At 43.6% G+C, this 16,900-nt stretch overlaps 1 protein-coding gene across 1 annotated transcript; it reads right to left on the reverse strand.

The window, feature by feature from the left end:
- Nucleotides 1-11,199: 11,199 nt before the first annotated feature.
- LOC136950719 (chemerin-like receptor 1) lies at nucleotides 11,200-13,815 on the reverse strand. Its single transcript, XM_067245164.1, has 2 exons — nucleotides 13,800-13,815; nucleotides 11,200-12,221 (listed from the first exon to the last, which is right to left on the reverse strand). Exons 1-2 carry the CDS (start codon nucleotides 13,813-13,815, stop codon nucleotides 11,200-11,202), a joined length of 1,038 nt encoding a protein of 345 aa, XP_067101265.1.
- Between the last annotated feature and the right edge of the window lie 3,085 nt (nucleotides 13,816-16,900).

Below are 16,900 nucleotides of genomic sequence, written 5' to 3' on the forward strand. Positions count from 1 at the left end.
GAGGAGGAGGCACACAGACTTCCTAAGCGGACGAGAGCAACACAAAGAAGCAGAGACTGAACCCGGACAGGGAGGAGAGGGAACGGCTGCTGTAGAAAACACTGCTCTGCTAAGAGTAAAACCGACAGGCTGAACCAGCGCACCCTGACAGCGAGAGAGAAACAGCAGAGTGAGCAACAAGAGGAGGGGGAGGGTGAAAGAGAGAAGGTCCATTTCTCGTTCTTTTACCAAGAAAGAGGTGGATGAGGTCTGAAGTTAAAAAAGTGAAGTTGTCTGTGGACTTTCAGAAGGTAAGACGCTGTTTCACGTTTGTGATGTTTCACATGTCCTTTTACAAAGGACTCGATCCATTGGTGGAAGTGTGTTTCTGTGTTTACTTGGGTTGTGTGTACTTGATAATGTTTGTTTTAACAGACATGGTGTCTTGTTTGAATGTTATAAACTTCGTAAGGGGAAAGCCTTAACAAAGACATATTTCAGAGGTTCTGAGATTCTCTGAGAGGCTGGTTTCATTTATATCTCTATGATGGTATAAGGATCTTTCAACACCACTGACATATGCACCTCAAAGTCTGGCTGGAAATAATATTTCGATGTGGGGAAATAGGCTGAAATGGACATTGTCAATTGTTTTAAAAGTTACATGAAAGAAACACCTTTATCAGTGACTATGAATAGAACCACGCTATTTCCAAAATCTAAAAGCTTAAAAGTTTGTTTTTATCTCTGACTCCCAATACTTATTTTGGTCCGCTTGCACGAGTGACTGTTAACAAGTAACACCTGCAGGTAGACCAGGAAAAAAGACAGAGGAGAGAGACTGCAGGAATACAGAGAAAAGGGGGATGAGAGAATAACAAGGCAGAGGGAGGGGGGAGAGGGTAGTTGGGAATAAAGATGGAAGAGGGGGAGAGAGTGGTGGATCAGACAAGAGAGGGGGAGAGAGACAGCAGAGGTCAGGCATTATGTAGAGTAACCCTGCCAGGTGGCTGGAACATTCATTCACAATAATATAGAGAGCTCAGCACAAACACACACACACATGCACACATGCACACGCACGCACACACACACACACACACACACATACAGGGCCGGCCCTATGGTTTTGGCGGCCCTAAACAAAAATAGTGTATGGGGCCCATTGATTGGTATTGGGTTTTTTTCTAACAATTGTTTTTTTCAGGGGGGGGGCGGCCATGTACACATACACTCACACACACACACATAGAAACAGAGAGAGACACAGATAGAAAGATGGAGAGTAGGGGAAATAGAGAAAGAGTGTTTCCTGCAATGATGTTGATATTCCTTCCTCGTGATCCGAAGATGACAAGTTCTATGATACTGTACGGATACTCAACACTACCTGAGAACAGTGAGTCAGTCAGAGAAAGAGGGTTCTTGAAGGTACTGTACGTCCATCACAAGACAAGCTCTCAGACGAGCAGGGAGAACTTCCTGTCACCTCCCCTGAAAACACCTCGAAAGGGTTTTTGTCGAGGTTTTGTGGTGGTGCCACTGCAGTTTCCTGCCTGTTCTTACAACCATAAAAACAATTTACCATAAAACACACTCATCACCTCATAGATCCCAATGAATGCAACCTTTCACGGCTCCTTTTACGATAAAAAAGCCAACGTGTAAAAACGTTTTCACAGACAAACCCACTCGACACCTCGGAATCGACGCTGCTCGTGTGTGTGTAAATGCCCCTGTTTTTGGAAGTTTTAAAGTGCTCAAACGTGTCAGCTGTTGACCTTGCCTGTTGCGCCCACTGTGAGTGCGTGGAGTATCTGTGCTGGTCGGCCTGGCGAACTCCCATCTGCTCCTGCTGATGACAGGGCTGCTTCTGAAAGGACAGGCCCGGAATAGTCTGGCGGGTTTATAATTAAACGCTTGGCAGTATCCTGCTCCACTTTCTGTGGATAGAAATATATATATATATATACATGTCCTCCTCTAGCAAATCACCAACGCTCTGGTACACCCAGAGAGAACCCCCCCACACACACACTTACACAGCTCACACACACACACACACATACACAAGACTCAAACCAGTACTCTAGGTACTAATTAGTGGTGCTGCGATGTAATGAAAAAGCATCCGTATATACCTACGTCTGTAGACCACGGGGGTCGAGAATAATTGTAGGCCATTACAGTACATGAAAATGCAGTGCACCAAGGTGGGGCCGGATAGCTGGTTAAGAGTCCTGCATTTAACTTCCACTAAACTGGAGAGTTTCAAATGCAATATGTAGATACGGTTTCACATACGCATTAGCAAACTTTCTTTCAACTGAATCATTTAGGCAAAGGAAAAGACAAAACAGACATGTGTGTTTGTGCGTGTGTGATAAAGAGAGAGAAAGAAAGAGAGAGAAGGCGAAAGAGAGGGATTCTTTTGAGGCCCCTCGTCGCATCTTGCCCACATTCCTCCCCCGTTTGGTCTGCAGGTGCTGCCGTCCTGTGATCATCAGTCCAGCCCACTCCTCTGTCACCTGACGACCCCAGAGGTCCAGGGACACCCCCTCCAGTCTGCCCTCTCTGCCTGACCTCGCCCAGCCAGACCCAGGATGGAGGTGAAGGAGGAGCTGATAGACATCTTCCAGAAGGTGTGGACCAAGTTGCAGGGTCTCCCCCAGGCCAACCCCCTGGAGCTGGGCGCGTTCTTCATCCTCATCCTCTTCGTCGGTGAGTCTCTGAAGACTGCGTTCACTCTGGGATGTTGTATCAAGACAAAAGAGTGTCCACATGGGTTCAATTGTTATTCACGGTTAATCACACCAAGGTGTCCAGTCATGTCCTTACAGTACAAATACAAGAGTTACATAGCCAACAGTTCTTGTGGTAGACCACCTTGAAACTATCGACGCAGGGTCATGACATCACTAAGGAGAGGTTACGGTCAATGCCAATGCTAACAATGCACATGAATAGGACATATTAAATACATATCCAATGCTAGGTTTTCATGTGTTGTCCATGCCATAACAGGAGTATACACAGCAGATCTTAATACTGACATTGACAAGGCAATGACAACAGTGAACATATGTTATCAGTCACGGCTGTATGAATTACCAGGATCAGTTTCAGCATTATGCAATATTTCAATCCTGTGCTTACAGAGTAAAAAATGGTACTGTCATCCTCTCATCTCTCCCATGTGGTTTTTATCCCTCTCTCTTTCGGTCTCTTTCTCTCTCACCCCCCTCTCTCTCTCGTACTCTCTCACCCCCCTCTCTCCCTTTGTCTCTCACCCATATATCTGTCTCACCCTCTCTTTCTCTCTCCCTCTCCAGCCACGTTTCTGTTCATGATCGTTCTGGCCTGTGTTCACTGCTGCTGCTGTGGGAAGCCTAAGTACCAGGGCTCCAGAGTTCAGCCTCTGCAGCCGGCCTGAGTTGGCACAGCCGGCCCCGTTCCAACACAGATGCTGCATCCTTCACTTGCATCCTTCCTCCCTCCCCTCCCTCGGCTAGTATACATACAATACATGTCTGGTTCGCTGAAGGGTTTCCGACCGGAAGTGTGAATCGCCATCAGTCGTATGTACCTGTGAGATTAGTGTTGCCTTCCAGGAAGGGCACATTGAGGAGAGGGTGCAGTTTTAGCGTTGGATTTAGGCCCGCAACAATGCAGAGTGGAGCTGAGAGCTCAGGCACAGAAGGGAACCAGCCATGCGAATCTGTGCATATCAACAATGGAAGAAGAAAAAAATGCAAGAACACATAACACTCAGGGTTGAAAAAAACACAATCCCTCACTGCAACGGGACCAGCAGCTGGAAGAAAATAGCTTTGAGCAGAAAGACTCCATGTCATGTTATAAAGGTCTCTATCTTCTCTCATGTCGTGTTAAAGGTCTACCTTCTTCTGCACATTGTCTGTTTCTGTGTCTGGACCGTCAAAACCCTGCCAGCTCCCCTTTGAGATGGCCCCTGTGGAAATTCTATGGAAAATGTGGTCAACCTTTCTCAGCCTTGTTATTGTGTTATTTTTAAAGACGGAGGGCGTCCCCTACTGGTCAATACAGGCACCGGTTTTGCCAACAACACTTGCACAGTATTATAAAGTTACAGTTTGTAATTGTATGCACATTTTACAGTGTTAAAGTTTGACTGTAGGAATTGTAAACTCTGTTACCTTAAATATAGTTTGGTATTTTTGAATACAATTATTGTTTTGGGATATATTGCCTAGTTGTAGCGGTTCATTGGAACAATATTATTGTGAGTTTAGCTTTTCTTAATGTTTATGCGGAAATACAGTATTTGGTACATTAAACAATTAATTGAAAAAAGTTGAATTTGCTTTGTGCCATTGTATTTAGATACACTTGATTTTGTATGGTGACACTATAACCAAACATTATAATATCTGAAGAGGCAAACCTCACACTACTATTTATCATCCACTTTGTAACCTAACATCAATCTCTTTTACTAGCCTTTACAACCTTTCCCATTGCACACGTCCCACTGGTGCCCATGGTACCTATCTCAGTCCAGGCAGCTATTCAGCCCTTATCAGTCCTCACCAGCAGAGTCAATATTACCACTAAACATTAACCCGCATCTCCTGCGACGCCACACACAACACTCTCACAGGAAAACCACACACGGTTTCAGGCCCTGGTCAAACCCACGCAAGAAGGAGGAGTTTGACACCAAATATTGGCGTGAATGACCGTACCACACACCGGATACCCTGAGGGCTTTCAGATAGGGGGACGGACATTCATTGAAGTGTGGGGTGTTGGTCGAGGAAGTGTTAAGTGCGTGTGAGGGAGTCTTAGGCCTACTGTGTGTTCCCTGATCTTGTCAGAACCCAAACAGCGGCATCCACAGGCAGCAGACTCTAGAACATGGCTTTTGAGAGGTGAGTTGTTGAAGGGAAACGGTGATGACATGATTGTACCTGGTTGTACATTATGACATCGCAGATTATGTTGTTTCTCCAGATTGTACATTCTGACATCAATAATCACATTTCAGGATTGAGAGATACAAATAATACATTGGACCCTGATTCTGTACATTATTTAATGGAGGGAGTCAGGTGGCTGAGCGGTGAGGGAATCGGGCTAGTAATCCGAAGGTTGCCAATTCGATTCCCGGTCATGCCAGCTGACGTTGTGTCCTTGGGCAAGGCACTTCACCCTGCTTGCCTCGGGGGAATGTCCCCGTATTTACTGTAAGTCGCTCTGGATAAGAGCGTCTGCTAAATGTAAATGTAAATTCAATCGTGTGTCCATTTTTTGGTTTTCCAATTTGCTTTTGTCTAAAGAATTACTGGGTGTGACAAAGTCAATGCAATAATCTCTACTGAACATCGTTACCCTATCTTGGAAAAACCTTGTACAGTGATGGGCATTCAGAAAAGATTACAGCGCCAACCCATTCAAGCTAAGGCTTCATACTGTTTATTACGTATCCATATGCACTAATGGTAGCCCTCACAAACAACCCATTGACCCCCAACCCCTCTGTTCCCACTCCAGTGTCCCAGGCACTGTCCCAGCCCCGCCTGGCTCAGCTGGGTCACCCGAGGACTGGATGCACTGGGTCATTCGCCGCGTGCAGGTGGAGCCCTGGGCGCTAGGTGGCGCTATAGTCATAGCGGTGTTTGTGGGGGGCTTCCTGTCTCTGGTGGCCTTTGCCCTGATCTACGGCTGCTGCTGCTCCAGCAGCGGAAAAGGGAAGAGGAGGGAGGTGACAAACTCAGTGCTGTAGAGGACTGGAACCTACCCTTGATTTGGAATATTTACAGGCTTCCAGAGGTTCCAGAACCCAAAAAGCTCTCAAATTCCTCATGGTTTCCTATTGCTTGATGTTCTCAACCAGCATCCTAGTTCATGACAAGCTATGGGATGGGACGTGAATGAAAAACTTAAACTTATCACTGTAGGATCACCTTGCGAACCCACAAAACCCCTTTACTCACTCATTTAATGAATTCATTCAATGCTGTTGGTCCCCAGCAAAGTTTCTCTGTCAGAAATTGGACTGTTTTGTAAGTTCATTGTCAATAAAAGCATACATGTTATGTATCCTCATTTAATGGTTGTTGATTTTTGAAAAGCCGAGTGGGTTTTTAACAGTATCACATTAAAACAGTAAACAAAACCTACAACATGTAATAGTAGGTGTGTTCGACTTCATGCAGCGCCGCAGCCGGCTGACTTGAAGCAGTGAATTCTGGTTAGACTTTTTGTCTGACTTGAGACGGAGCCAAGGCTAGGTCACTGTGACGTATCCATCAAAGAACCGGGACATTGATTTGAGAACTGCCGGCTGTGTAGGCGCTAACTCACTAAGAGAAAATGACACATTTACCTTAACCACCTTGCCTGAGGGTAAGAAAGCAGTGGGGGTAGATTGGTGTATACAATCAAAAGTGATGTTGATGGGTCTGACAAATAGTATAAGGCACGGTATGTCGCCAAAGGATACAGTCAGAAGATGGGTGTAGATTATGAGGAGACCTTCTCTCCCACTGCCATCCTGTACAGTATCAAAGTATTGATGCAAAAAGCTGTCCAGGAAAACCTGATTTTACATCATATGGATGTCAAAACTGCCTACTGACATGCACCAATAGATTGCGAGATTGATATGGAGTCACCCGAAGGATATAGGTGGAATCTAGCACAAATGAAAAGTTGGTTTGCAAACTAGAAAAGTCACTATACGGGCTAAAACAATCAGGCAGGAATTGGAACAAAATGCTACACGAGAACCTGAGTGAAAATGAGTTTGTGCAAAACCCAGCTGATCATTGTGTTTACACAAGGGAAAGAGACAATGAGAAAGTTATCATGATAATATGGGTAGATGATTTGATCATTGCGGCTAGTGATGGAAATGCACTGAAGGTTGTGAAGAGCATGCTTGCAGCAAAATTTAAGATGAAAGACTTAGACAAACAAACCTTTTCTTGGTATTGACTTTGACCAAAATGATGAGTGTGTGACAATGTCACAGAAAATATATGTGAAAACATTACTTGAAAGGTTTAGCATGCAAGATTGTAAATCTAGGGCAACGCCTTGTGAACAAAAACTGAACTACACTGATTATGCAGATTATGAGTGATGTCACAAAATACAGAGGTAATCGGTAGCCTGATTTATATGACTACATGTGTGGACATGCGTGAACATGTACCAGACCTGAGTTGAGTTTTGTAGTAAGAAAACTGTCACAGTACTTCGCTGAGCCAACAGAAGAACAATGGGCTACAGTGAAACATGTATTGAGATATCTGAAAGTCAAAATGGAGAAAGAGTTGTGCCACAGAAAGTGTGACAAAGACAAACTGGGACTACATGCATATAGTGATGCAGATTGGGCGGTTGATGCAACAGATACACGTAGTACAACAGGTTACTGTGTAAGCCTAAATGAAAATGGTCCTTTGATTTCATGAAAATCCAAAAAGCAGCCCACTGTTGTACTATCTTACACTCTTTCGAGGTAGAGTATATGGCCTTACTACAACTACATAAGAGTGTATGTACGTATGTACCTAGTACAATTGTTAGCAGGTCTGGACAAACATCAATACAAACTACCTAGGGTTTATGAGGATAACCAAGGCACAATAGCAATAGCAAAGAATCCTGTTACAAGACAGAGATGCAAGCATATAGACATAAAGGGCCCGATCTTGCACCCAGCGCAATTTACTTTGTCAACGACGCAAGTATCATTCCTAGTTTGCACTCGACGTAAAGCGGACTTTTCCCTCTACAGACGCACGTCGAAATGACCTTGCGCTCCCGTGGGCGGTTTCAGATCGTCAAAATAGGGGGGAAAGTATCATTTTGTAAGACGTACCGTAAATGAAGGAAAGATCGTTTTGGAATACTGCCTAACAGATCAAATGGTAGCAGATATGATGACAAAACCTGCATAAAAATGTAAGCTCATTCAATTTGCAAAGTATGTGTTTGGAAAACAACCATGTGTGTAAAGTTAATGTAGGGGTAGGTAGGGGTCAGCCCTATGTTCCCACAGACCTATGTTCCCAGATTTATTTAGGGTTAGGGTTAGGGTCAAGAGAGTTTGGAAGCTAGCTATCTCCTTCAAATCGCCAGCTACGGAATGGTGAACCCTTCATTTTGAAAAAGCTCTTAGAAATGTGGGAACATAGGGCTGTGGGAATATAGGCACACTCCCTCAGGGCATATGTAGAGTAAAGAAAGTTACAATGTGAGATCATGAGGGGGTGTTAACATGTATATATATTTTCTCAATTGTGTAACTCTTAGCCGATGAACGCCAACAAGATTGGCACGTGACCTGAGCATATAAATTGATGTTCGTGTTAAATAAATCTCTCTCTCGTTTCTCTCCCCCATGAGAGCTAGTTCAGTAAACATGTGTACTGAGGGTTTCTTTTCATCCGCACTGTTAACTCTGGGTCAAATACTTACGCCAGGATCGCTGCAGAAACCTACTCTGCTAACAACTGGTTTATATAAACAGGTCAAATTTGGGTTAAAAATAAATAAATAAAATGTATCGGAAGTCCAAAACATGTGTCAAGGACAGCCTATTTTTATGCAACCGGCTCCATAAAATGGATTCCTAGGCCAGGTTCTCTTCTCTAGCTCTCCTGATATTAATAAATAAATAAATTATCAGGGTAATGCAGGTCTGCTTTCTTAATCATGTCCCATAGGGCTGCTACTGCTTTTTTATGGAGGCTTTGTGTTTATTTGCAAGTTCAGATTACAGAGTGATGGGGTTTTTGGGGCACTGTCCACTGGCCTTTCACCTGGGCTGGGAGCTTGTTGATCACACTCTGCCTGGACGTGGCTCTCTGGAGTGCATCCTTCTCCGGGTTGTCTCCCAGCTCAGTCCTCCATGCCTTCAGGGTTTTAGTCATGTGAGCTGAGGGAGTGTCCGAGTCTCTTAGGGGCTCTCCTGTGAGGAGCTTAAGTTTCACCTGAGTGGGGAACCTGTGTCACAGATATTGCTCGGGACGGTGACCGTTTTAGGATTTGTACATGTTCACGTGTGCTTGTGTCCGTCATAACCTGGTTCCCCTGACGGCACAAGGACTAGGTGTTCCACCACCGACTGTGCCATAATATGAGCATGACAACACTCACCCAGTGCAGAGGCCACTAGAGCAAGACAGTTGACAATCCAAAGCATGGCGATAGTCTTTTGGCTTTACCTCTGTGGCACTCTGTTCTTATAGTGTTACCTTGTCAGACCCTGAGCCTTCCCTGTTCGTACCTGTCACAGGTACCTCACAGGGCTGATTCAGGCTGCGGTTGGACATGTGGAGGTCTCTCATCAGTCAATGGTAGTCAGACCTGTCCACATTTCTCAGAAGCTTACTCATGTGTTTGACCAGCACAAATGGAGCAGTCAGAAAATGCGTAATTGTAAGAATAGTACTGAAACTTTTCAGTTACAGAAAACAGGAAGTTTACTGTGAAGAAACTCTGAATCACATGTGGATCTTGCAAACGCAAGACCTTCTGTGGTAAAGGGAAGTCAACCAACCCCGATGGTATCTTTCAAAAGATATTTTGTAACGAACTAGTTTTTTTTCCCTGAAACTGACTTTTTGAGTTTGTTGCTACAATTTTGTCATAGTTAGAACTCAGTGCTGAAGGTAAAGAAGCGGCAGGTTGGGTGCTGGGTGCACGCCAGCTGACGCTGCTCGGCATCTTGAGACAACACTCTGATGATGTCATCTCCCAGGAAGTCTGTTTTCTCCAAAAGCTCCGTCTTACACTCTGAAACAGATAAACACATGCTCACAATACATATTATGTGAACAGAGACAGGAAATCATCTCCCAGGAAATCCACGTTTGGATACACCTTGTGGAGAAGCCTTTGACAAGTTTCTGAAAGGATGACACACAAGGCATAGATGTTTAGATACAAGCATAGGTACAAACGCACTACCAAACACACTCACACACACAAGTCTGGAGGTATGTGGTATACGAATGTGATCTTACGTATTGAGGGGTCACATCCTTTGAGAGCAAAGCCAGAGATTGCAATAGATTTGATAACCCTTGTACTTGGCTGTCTGGATAATGAGTCCTTCAGGAAGCATTTGGAATTCCTGTGTGTGTGTGAGAGAGATCTAATGTGATAATTTACTGTAAAAAATTATATTAGAGATCTAATGTGATATATTTTCATTACTGTCATTTTATAGTGATGATACATTTTCATACATGGTCCAGGCTGTTTCAATCTATATACACAATCATATTAATGTCATATCATGTAAATCTACTTATTGTTCTTTCTTAGTGTAGACCAGGGCACATTCATTCCTGGAGATGACTGGCTGTTGTGGAGCAAATCAGATGAACACTTTGAGTCTTCAAGATTTTTATAGTCACCTCAACTTCGTAAAGGTAGGCTACAGTTATTTAGTATAGAGCTCAAAAAAACTATCAACAAAAATGAAGTATGCATATAATTTTTATTTGAAAAGGTCATATAATTCTACATGTAGCCCACTGTAATGAAATATGCCTAGTGGAATGTAGAAATTGGGTAAACATTTACTATGCAAATAAAAGAGAACATTGACAGGCTAAATTTGCATAAAACATGACATATAACTTAATAAAGACTTATGCCTATTAGAGTACAAGCACAACCATTAGCCCTCGGTACATTTAAATTTTATGACAATGTTTTTTTTTATACTGTCTAACCGATATTGTTGCTAAGATCTCATTGAAGCTAAGATCATATGCACTTTATAGTTTAGTCTTACTCATTGTGTTCTAATGTATCCATTACTGTGTGAAAATATCACTACAAAAGGTATTTGATCAGTTTTGATGGAAGTATCGGTCTGATGTAGGCTATTGCACCTACCACTCCTTTGTTGCTGATTCAGTAAACTCTAAACACAAATTGAGATGCAAGTCATTTTGAAAGACGTAGATGTAAACGTGAATAATAACGGAACAGATAAGAAAAAAAACTTGTCACTAAGCAGTTTCAATCACGTAACTGCACCACACGTAGACTTCAATCTACACCTCAAGAAGTAACGACAGAAAAGATCAGTGCTGGATAACGATCAATTCTAAGTAGCTTGCCTGAGTGCTGGCCTCATAGGACACAGTACATTACAATGCATATGGAACCCTGCTCCCCCCCCCCCTATGATGAACTCAGTCACAGTCTCTCTCAGTTGGCTTCGGGGACAGTAGAGTCTGACTTGTGTGAGATCCGGGACAGCTGGGATGTCAGGCAGCGAGATGATATGACCAGGTCCTCTGCAAAAGTACTCTCAAAGACCAGGCACACAGACTGACGAAGCTTCCTCTGGAAGTCCTCACACATGAAGACATAAAGAAAGGGGTTCAGGCAGCTGTTGAAAACTGCCAGGCTGCTGGACAGTGCAACACCCCCAAACACGAACGTTTTGTGGACTTTTTCCACGCGACAATAATAGTCTAGGAACTGGAACACGTGGAATGGCAGCCAGCATATGAAGAAAGCCAGGATGATTGCAAAGATGATGCGGAGAGACCTTTGCCCTAGTCTATTCCTATGGAGGCGTCTGGCGCGCATTCCTATGGCGACGTAAGACCCGATGATGACTACGAAAGGGATGAGGAATCCCAGTACAAAACGTAACAATATGAGGTCCTTAAGTCCTTTAAGAGTAAGGTTTGAATAGCAGTATGTTTTGCCGTTATGAAATATGGTTTCTCGGTGGAGAATGTAAGGGATGCTGCAAACCAAAGAGACCAGCCAGATCCCAACACATGTGAACTCAGCCTTGCGTGTCGTGCGTTTATTCTGGGCCCATACTACCACACATGTGCACAGGCAGCGGTCTACACTGATGGCCGCCAGGATGAAGATGCTGGTGAACATGTTGTGCACGTTCACCATGCTGTTCAGCTTACACATAAAGGGCCCGAAGATCCACTCAAAATTGTGAGTCGTGTGAATGATGCTAATGATTCGAAAGGCTGTGAAGAGGAAGTCAGTAAAGGCCAAGTTGAGGAACCACACCGAGTTGACTGTTTTGGTCATCCTGTACCCTGTCACATAGATGACCAGACCATTACCAATGGTGCCGGTCACAAATGTCACATAGTAGATCACCAGAGATATTGTCGTCAGCCAGCTTAGGTTTGTTCTTGCCTCTTCAGATGCCCCTAGGGTTAGGGTGACATTCAGGGTGATGTTCTGTGAGCCTAAAATCAGAGGGAAACTGCTGTTTTACATCAGTTGCAACTTTAATTGAAAACATTCGTGTCATCATCATGTAAATTTGTAAAGATATGAATTTAAAAATAAGTAAACAAAAACTACATTGACAAATGGAGATTTTTCTTTAATGGACTTGGAATTGACTGAGGTTCGGTAGGAGATGACCACACCACAATGCCCATGCACCTGATTACCAAATAATTTACACACCTGATACTCATCAGATAATCCAACATATAACTCAGGCTAGTTAGTAGCCTGCTATAAATACAACTTGAACTACAGAGGAAGTCCATAAGAGAGCTTGGGAAAACAGATGGGAAAAAGTTTATCCTAGGGCACCATACTTACTTACTGTGTAAACGACACGTGCTCGATTTGAGACTTCACAACAATGCCAGGGCTGTATATGGAGCCCATGTTCTTGCTATGTGACCACAAGAAAGGATTCTAGACATTCACACATTTTTAGTTCTCTGCCATGCATACAATATACCAGTACTGGTATATTGCAGGCATCTCTAGTATCTACGCATCTGTAGTTTTGCATCCCACCCCCTCCCTAACTCCTCTCCCTTCTCCTCTACTCTGCAGCTCCCCTTCTGCTATCCAGCAGCCTTGAAGGGGATCCGCCAAGCTCCGGGAAGCCCATTTAAGACCGTACGACTCATCCGCCACTCACACTTGTGAGTGTTCTGCCTGGATTACTCGAACTCGTCTCCTTCATTCCTTAATTCGTTCATGCTTGTTCTACCTTCAAGTAAAACTAAAACAGATATCCATTGCTGGTGTGGTCTGTAAATGTATATTTCTAACTCTCCATTCCCTTACAAAAAAGAAGTATATTAAAGTATACTATAAGTATACTAAAATATGGATAGTACACTTTTAGTTCACTATTGATATACTTTTAAGAAGTATGCTTAGAAAATAGTTCACTTTTGATATACTTTTAAGAAGTATACTTAGAAAATAGTTCACTTTTGATATACTTTTAAGAAGTATACTTAGAAAATAGTTCACTTTTGATATACTTTTAAGTATGCTTAGAAAATAGTTCACTTTTGATATACTTTTTGTTAGGGAGTCAGGTGGCTGAGCGGTGAGAGAATCGGGCTAGTAATCCGAAGGTTGCCAGTTCGATTCCTGGTCATGCCAACTGACGTTGTGTCCTTGGGCAAGGCACTTCACCCTACTTGCCTCGGGGGAATGTCCCTGTACTTACTGTAAGTCGCTCTGGATAAGAGCGTCTGCTAAATGACTAAATGTAAATGTAAGAAGTATACTTAGAAAATAGTTCACTTTTGATATACTTTTAAATATTGTTAGAAACAGAAAATGGTATACAATTCTTCTGGAGTAGGATGTACGTCTTCTATTATTATACAGAAAAAACAGTCGAAATACTTTTAAAGTACCTTACAGGTTAAATTATTTTGATCCATCTTGTGTATTCTAATTATTCTGTCTAGGAAAATCTATTATGCATTGCACATTGAATCTTTTTTGGTACTGAAGCTGAAACCTTAATTACTGCCAAAACATTTTGAATAGCAACTTACTTATCGTTGTCGCCATTACAGTGAATGAAACCTGGTTACTCTCACCACAGATTACATAGGTAAACTCTGAAAGCTGTTTCTGCACTCTTCCTTCTATTTGTTACTTCTATTCAACCCCTTCCCTTTCTCTCTCTGCTTCTCTCTCTCTGCTTCTCTCTCTCTCTCTCTGCTTCTCTCTCTCTCTCTCTGCATCTCTCTCTCTCTATCTATCTACAACATATGAGCGAAGCAGGTTCAGGCATGGCACTCGGGCAGCGCGCGTCATACCACCCATCGCCGTGTTCCTAGTCCATAGGCTTAGCTTGATAGGCGGCGCTATAAAGACGTAAAATGCACACGCTTCCTCGATTACCATGTGTTCTGCGCTGCTGACACCCGCCACCATCCCCTTCTCCCCCATGTTGTCTGTCTACTCCCGGTGGGGGATTTAACTCGTTGCTCCCTGCCTCAGGTCATACATGTGCAGTGAAGGCAGGGAGCGCTTCCCCATGTACATCCATTCCGCCAATGTAAAACCATTTGTCATGTGTATGAATAAATGGTGAAATCAATCACGTGAGTGTCTTGACTGAAATTATCTTGTATGTAATCGGAAGTAACGGGGACGACAACAGTTTGAACAGCTTTGTTTCATAGGTTTTCTTAAATTTCGGATTCATCCTCTACAACAACGGAAATCAATTTGACAAGCATCAGGCTCTAAACCTAGTTAGAGGCCATGGGCTGCTCAATCCAGCCACGGAGATTGGAGACGCGGGCGTACACAGCAGGGGCGCGCACATTGCAGTTCCTGGCACCCCAGGACACAATTCCCACTTGGTACCAAGCCACTCCATTCTGGCAAACCAGGGGGTCGCCAGAATCCCCCTAGTGGACACAGAGAAGAACTTGCTTATGAGAAAATAGAGTGTGCAGATTACAGTAGGTCTAGAAAGGCAGACAGGGAGGAAAGTGATGGAATCTGCACACGGCAGTGTGAATAAAACCGATAGTTATCCCTGAAATAGTTTTGAACTTGTTCCCGGAGAACTGAATTACCTTACAAGATGATACTCCAGAATCTCCAGCACAGATCATGGCATCAGAGATCTTGTTCTGACCCCAGTACTGCTTGCACTGAGCAGGGGTGAGCAGGGGCAGGGCCACCTGCTGGAGGATGGATGGTCTTGCTGAGAACCACAGGAGGAATGGGTGAGCCCGTGAGGCTGTCTGTGGATGTGTGTATGCGTACAAATGTGTGTGTCCCTTTTCCACTAACTGTTCAGGAGTACAGTTGAGAAGAGCAAGACTAAGAATTCCCATGAACCAGTACTTGTTACAAGTGGCAAACAAACTTGAACTTTGTACAGGGGTTCCACTTCCACTCACAAGTAGTGCCGGTTCTTCCCCAGCCGGTGGTGACACAGCGGGTGCCGGAGTCGAAGTTGAAGGAGGCCAGGCACACAGGGGACACACGGTTTGTCATCTGGACTGGGGAGGACAGCTTCAGCAGGGTGACAGCGTTGTTGTATTTCCGGGAGATGAAGTAGGGGTGGGTGATAACCTACAGGGAACATTGAATGGATGCCAATACAGAGAAGTCGACATTAACTCATTACATTAAGTTTCATTCATTTTGCAGAAACTTATAGTCATTATAACTGGCAAGCAGTTTTTTGAGCTTGACCATTTAAAATATTTTGTTGCTACAATGTTATTTTATATATATTATAACAATTGTATATTATTGTAATAAAAAAAAACAAAGAAAAAGTGATTAATGGAACATACAATATATTTCTGAATATAAGAGACAGTCCAGAATATAAGAAGAATTCCAAAGCTTTAGCTTTTAGTCACAGTCTCTGGTCTTTTCTTTTCATATTATTTGTATTTATTTGCGTATAATGCTGTTGTTTGTTATCATTGTTCCATTGCATATTTAACAGGAATCCTGTAAAAACAAAACAAAAACTAGGGGATCAGATGGCTGAGCGGTTAGGGAATCGGGCTATTACTCATAAGGTTGTTGGTTTGAATCCTGGCCGTGCCAAAATTACGTTGTGTCCTTGGGAAAGGCACTTCACCCTACTTGCCTCGGGGAGAATGTCCCTGTAATTCTGTGTCTCTGAAGAATGAAACACAAATGCAAGACTCTTTTAACAACAAAGGTGTAATCAATACATCAGAAATCAGAAACGAATATACTGCATCATAAAACAACTAACTATTGCACAATGCTGATCCATTACCATTTTTATCTTCTGGGAGAGTTTTGAGAAATAGGAGACTTTCTCTCCTGGCTTCAGCCGCTGGTTTGGAACATGCTCCTTCCCGCCATCCTTACAGCTCAGTAGTGCATCCGTCAGCAGAGGTCCAGAGCGCTCTGTAATAGGTTTTCATCAAGGATGTCTCTGTACATTGCTGCATTAATCTTTCCCCTCGATCCCGTCTCCCAGTTCCTGATGCTGAAAAACCTCCCCAAAGCATGATGCTGCCACCACCATGCTTCACTGTAGGATTGGTATCAGCCAGGTGATGAGCGGTGCCTGGTTTCCTCCAGACATGACGCTTGGCATTCAGGCCAAGAGTTCAATTTTTGTTTCATTATACCAGAGAATTGTGTTTCTCATGGTCTGAGAGTCCTTCAGGTGCCTTTTGTCAAACTCCAGCAGGCTGAGGAGTGGCTACCATCTGGCTACTACCATACAGACCAGATTGGTGCAGTGCTGCAGAGAGGGTTGTCCTTCTGGAAGGTTCTCCTGTCTTCACAGAGCAACGCTGGAGCTTTTTCAGTGACCATCGGGTTCTTGGTCACCTCCCTGATTAACCCTTGTGCAGCCTTCGGGTCACATGACCCAAAGGTTCATAATGAACCATCGTTGTGTTTGCCCAATTTTACCCAATACAAAAACAAATCAAAATAATTTTCTTTTAACCTTTGCAATGTGGGAGGTCTGAGACAGCCCAATGGTTAAAAGAATGCTTCACTTTGTTTTTGTATGTGGTAAAATTGTCGCAATACGACGGTGGGTCACAACGACTGATGGCTCAGAATGACCCGAAGATAACACAAGGGGTTAAGGCCCTTCTCCCCCGATCGCTCAGTTTGGCCTTGCGGC

Source organism: Osmerus mordax, chromosome 10 (genome assembly GCF_038355195.1).
Source record: "Osmerus mordax isolate fOsmMor3 chromosome 10, fOsmMor3.pri, whole genome shotgun sequence".
In the NCBI taxonomy this organism is placed as follows: domain Eukaryota; kingdom Metazoa; phylum Chordata; class Actinopteri; order Osmeriformes; family Osmeridae; genus Osmerus; species Osmerus mordax.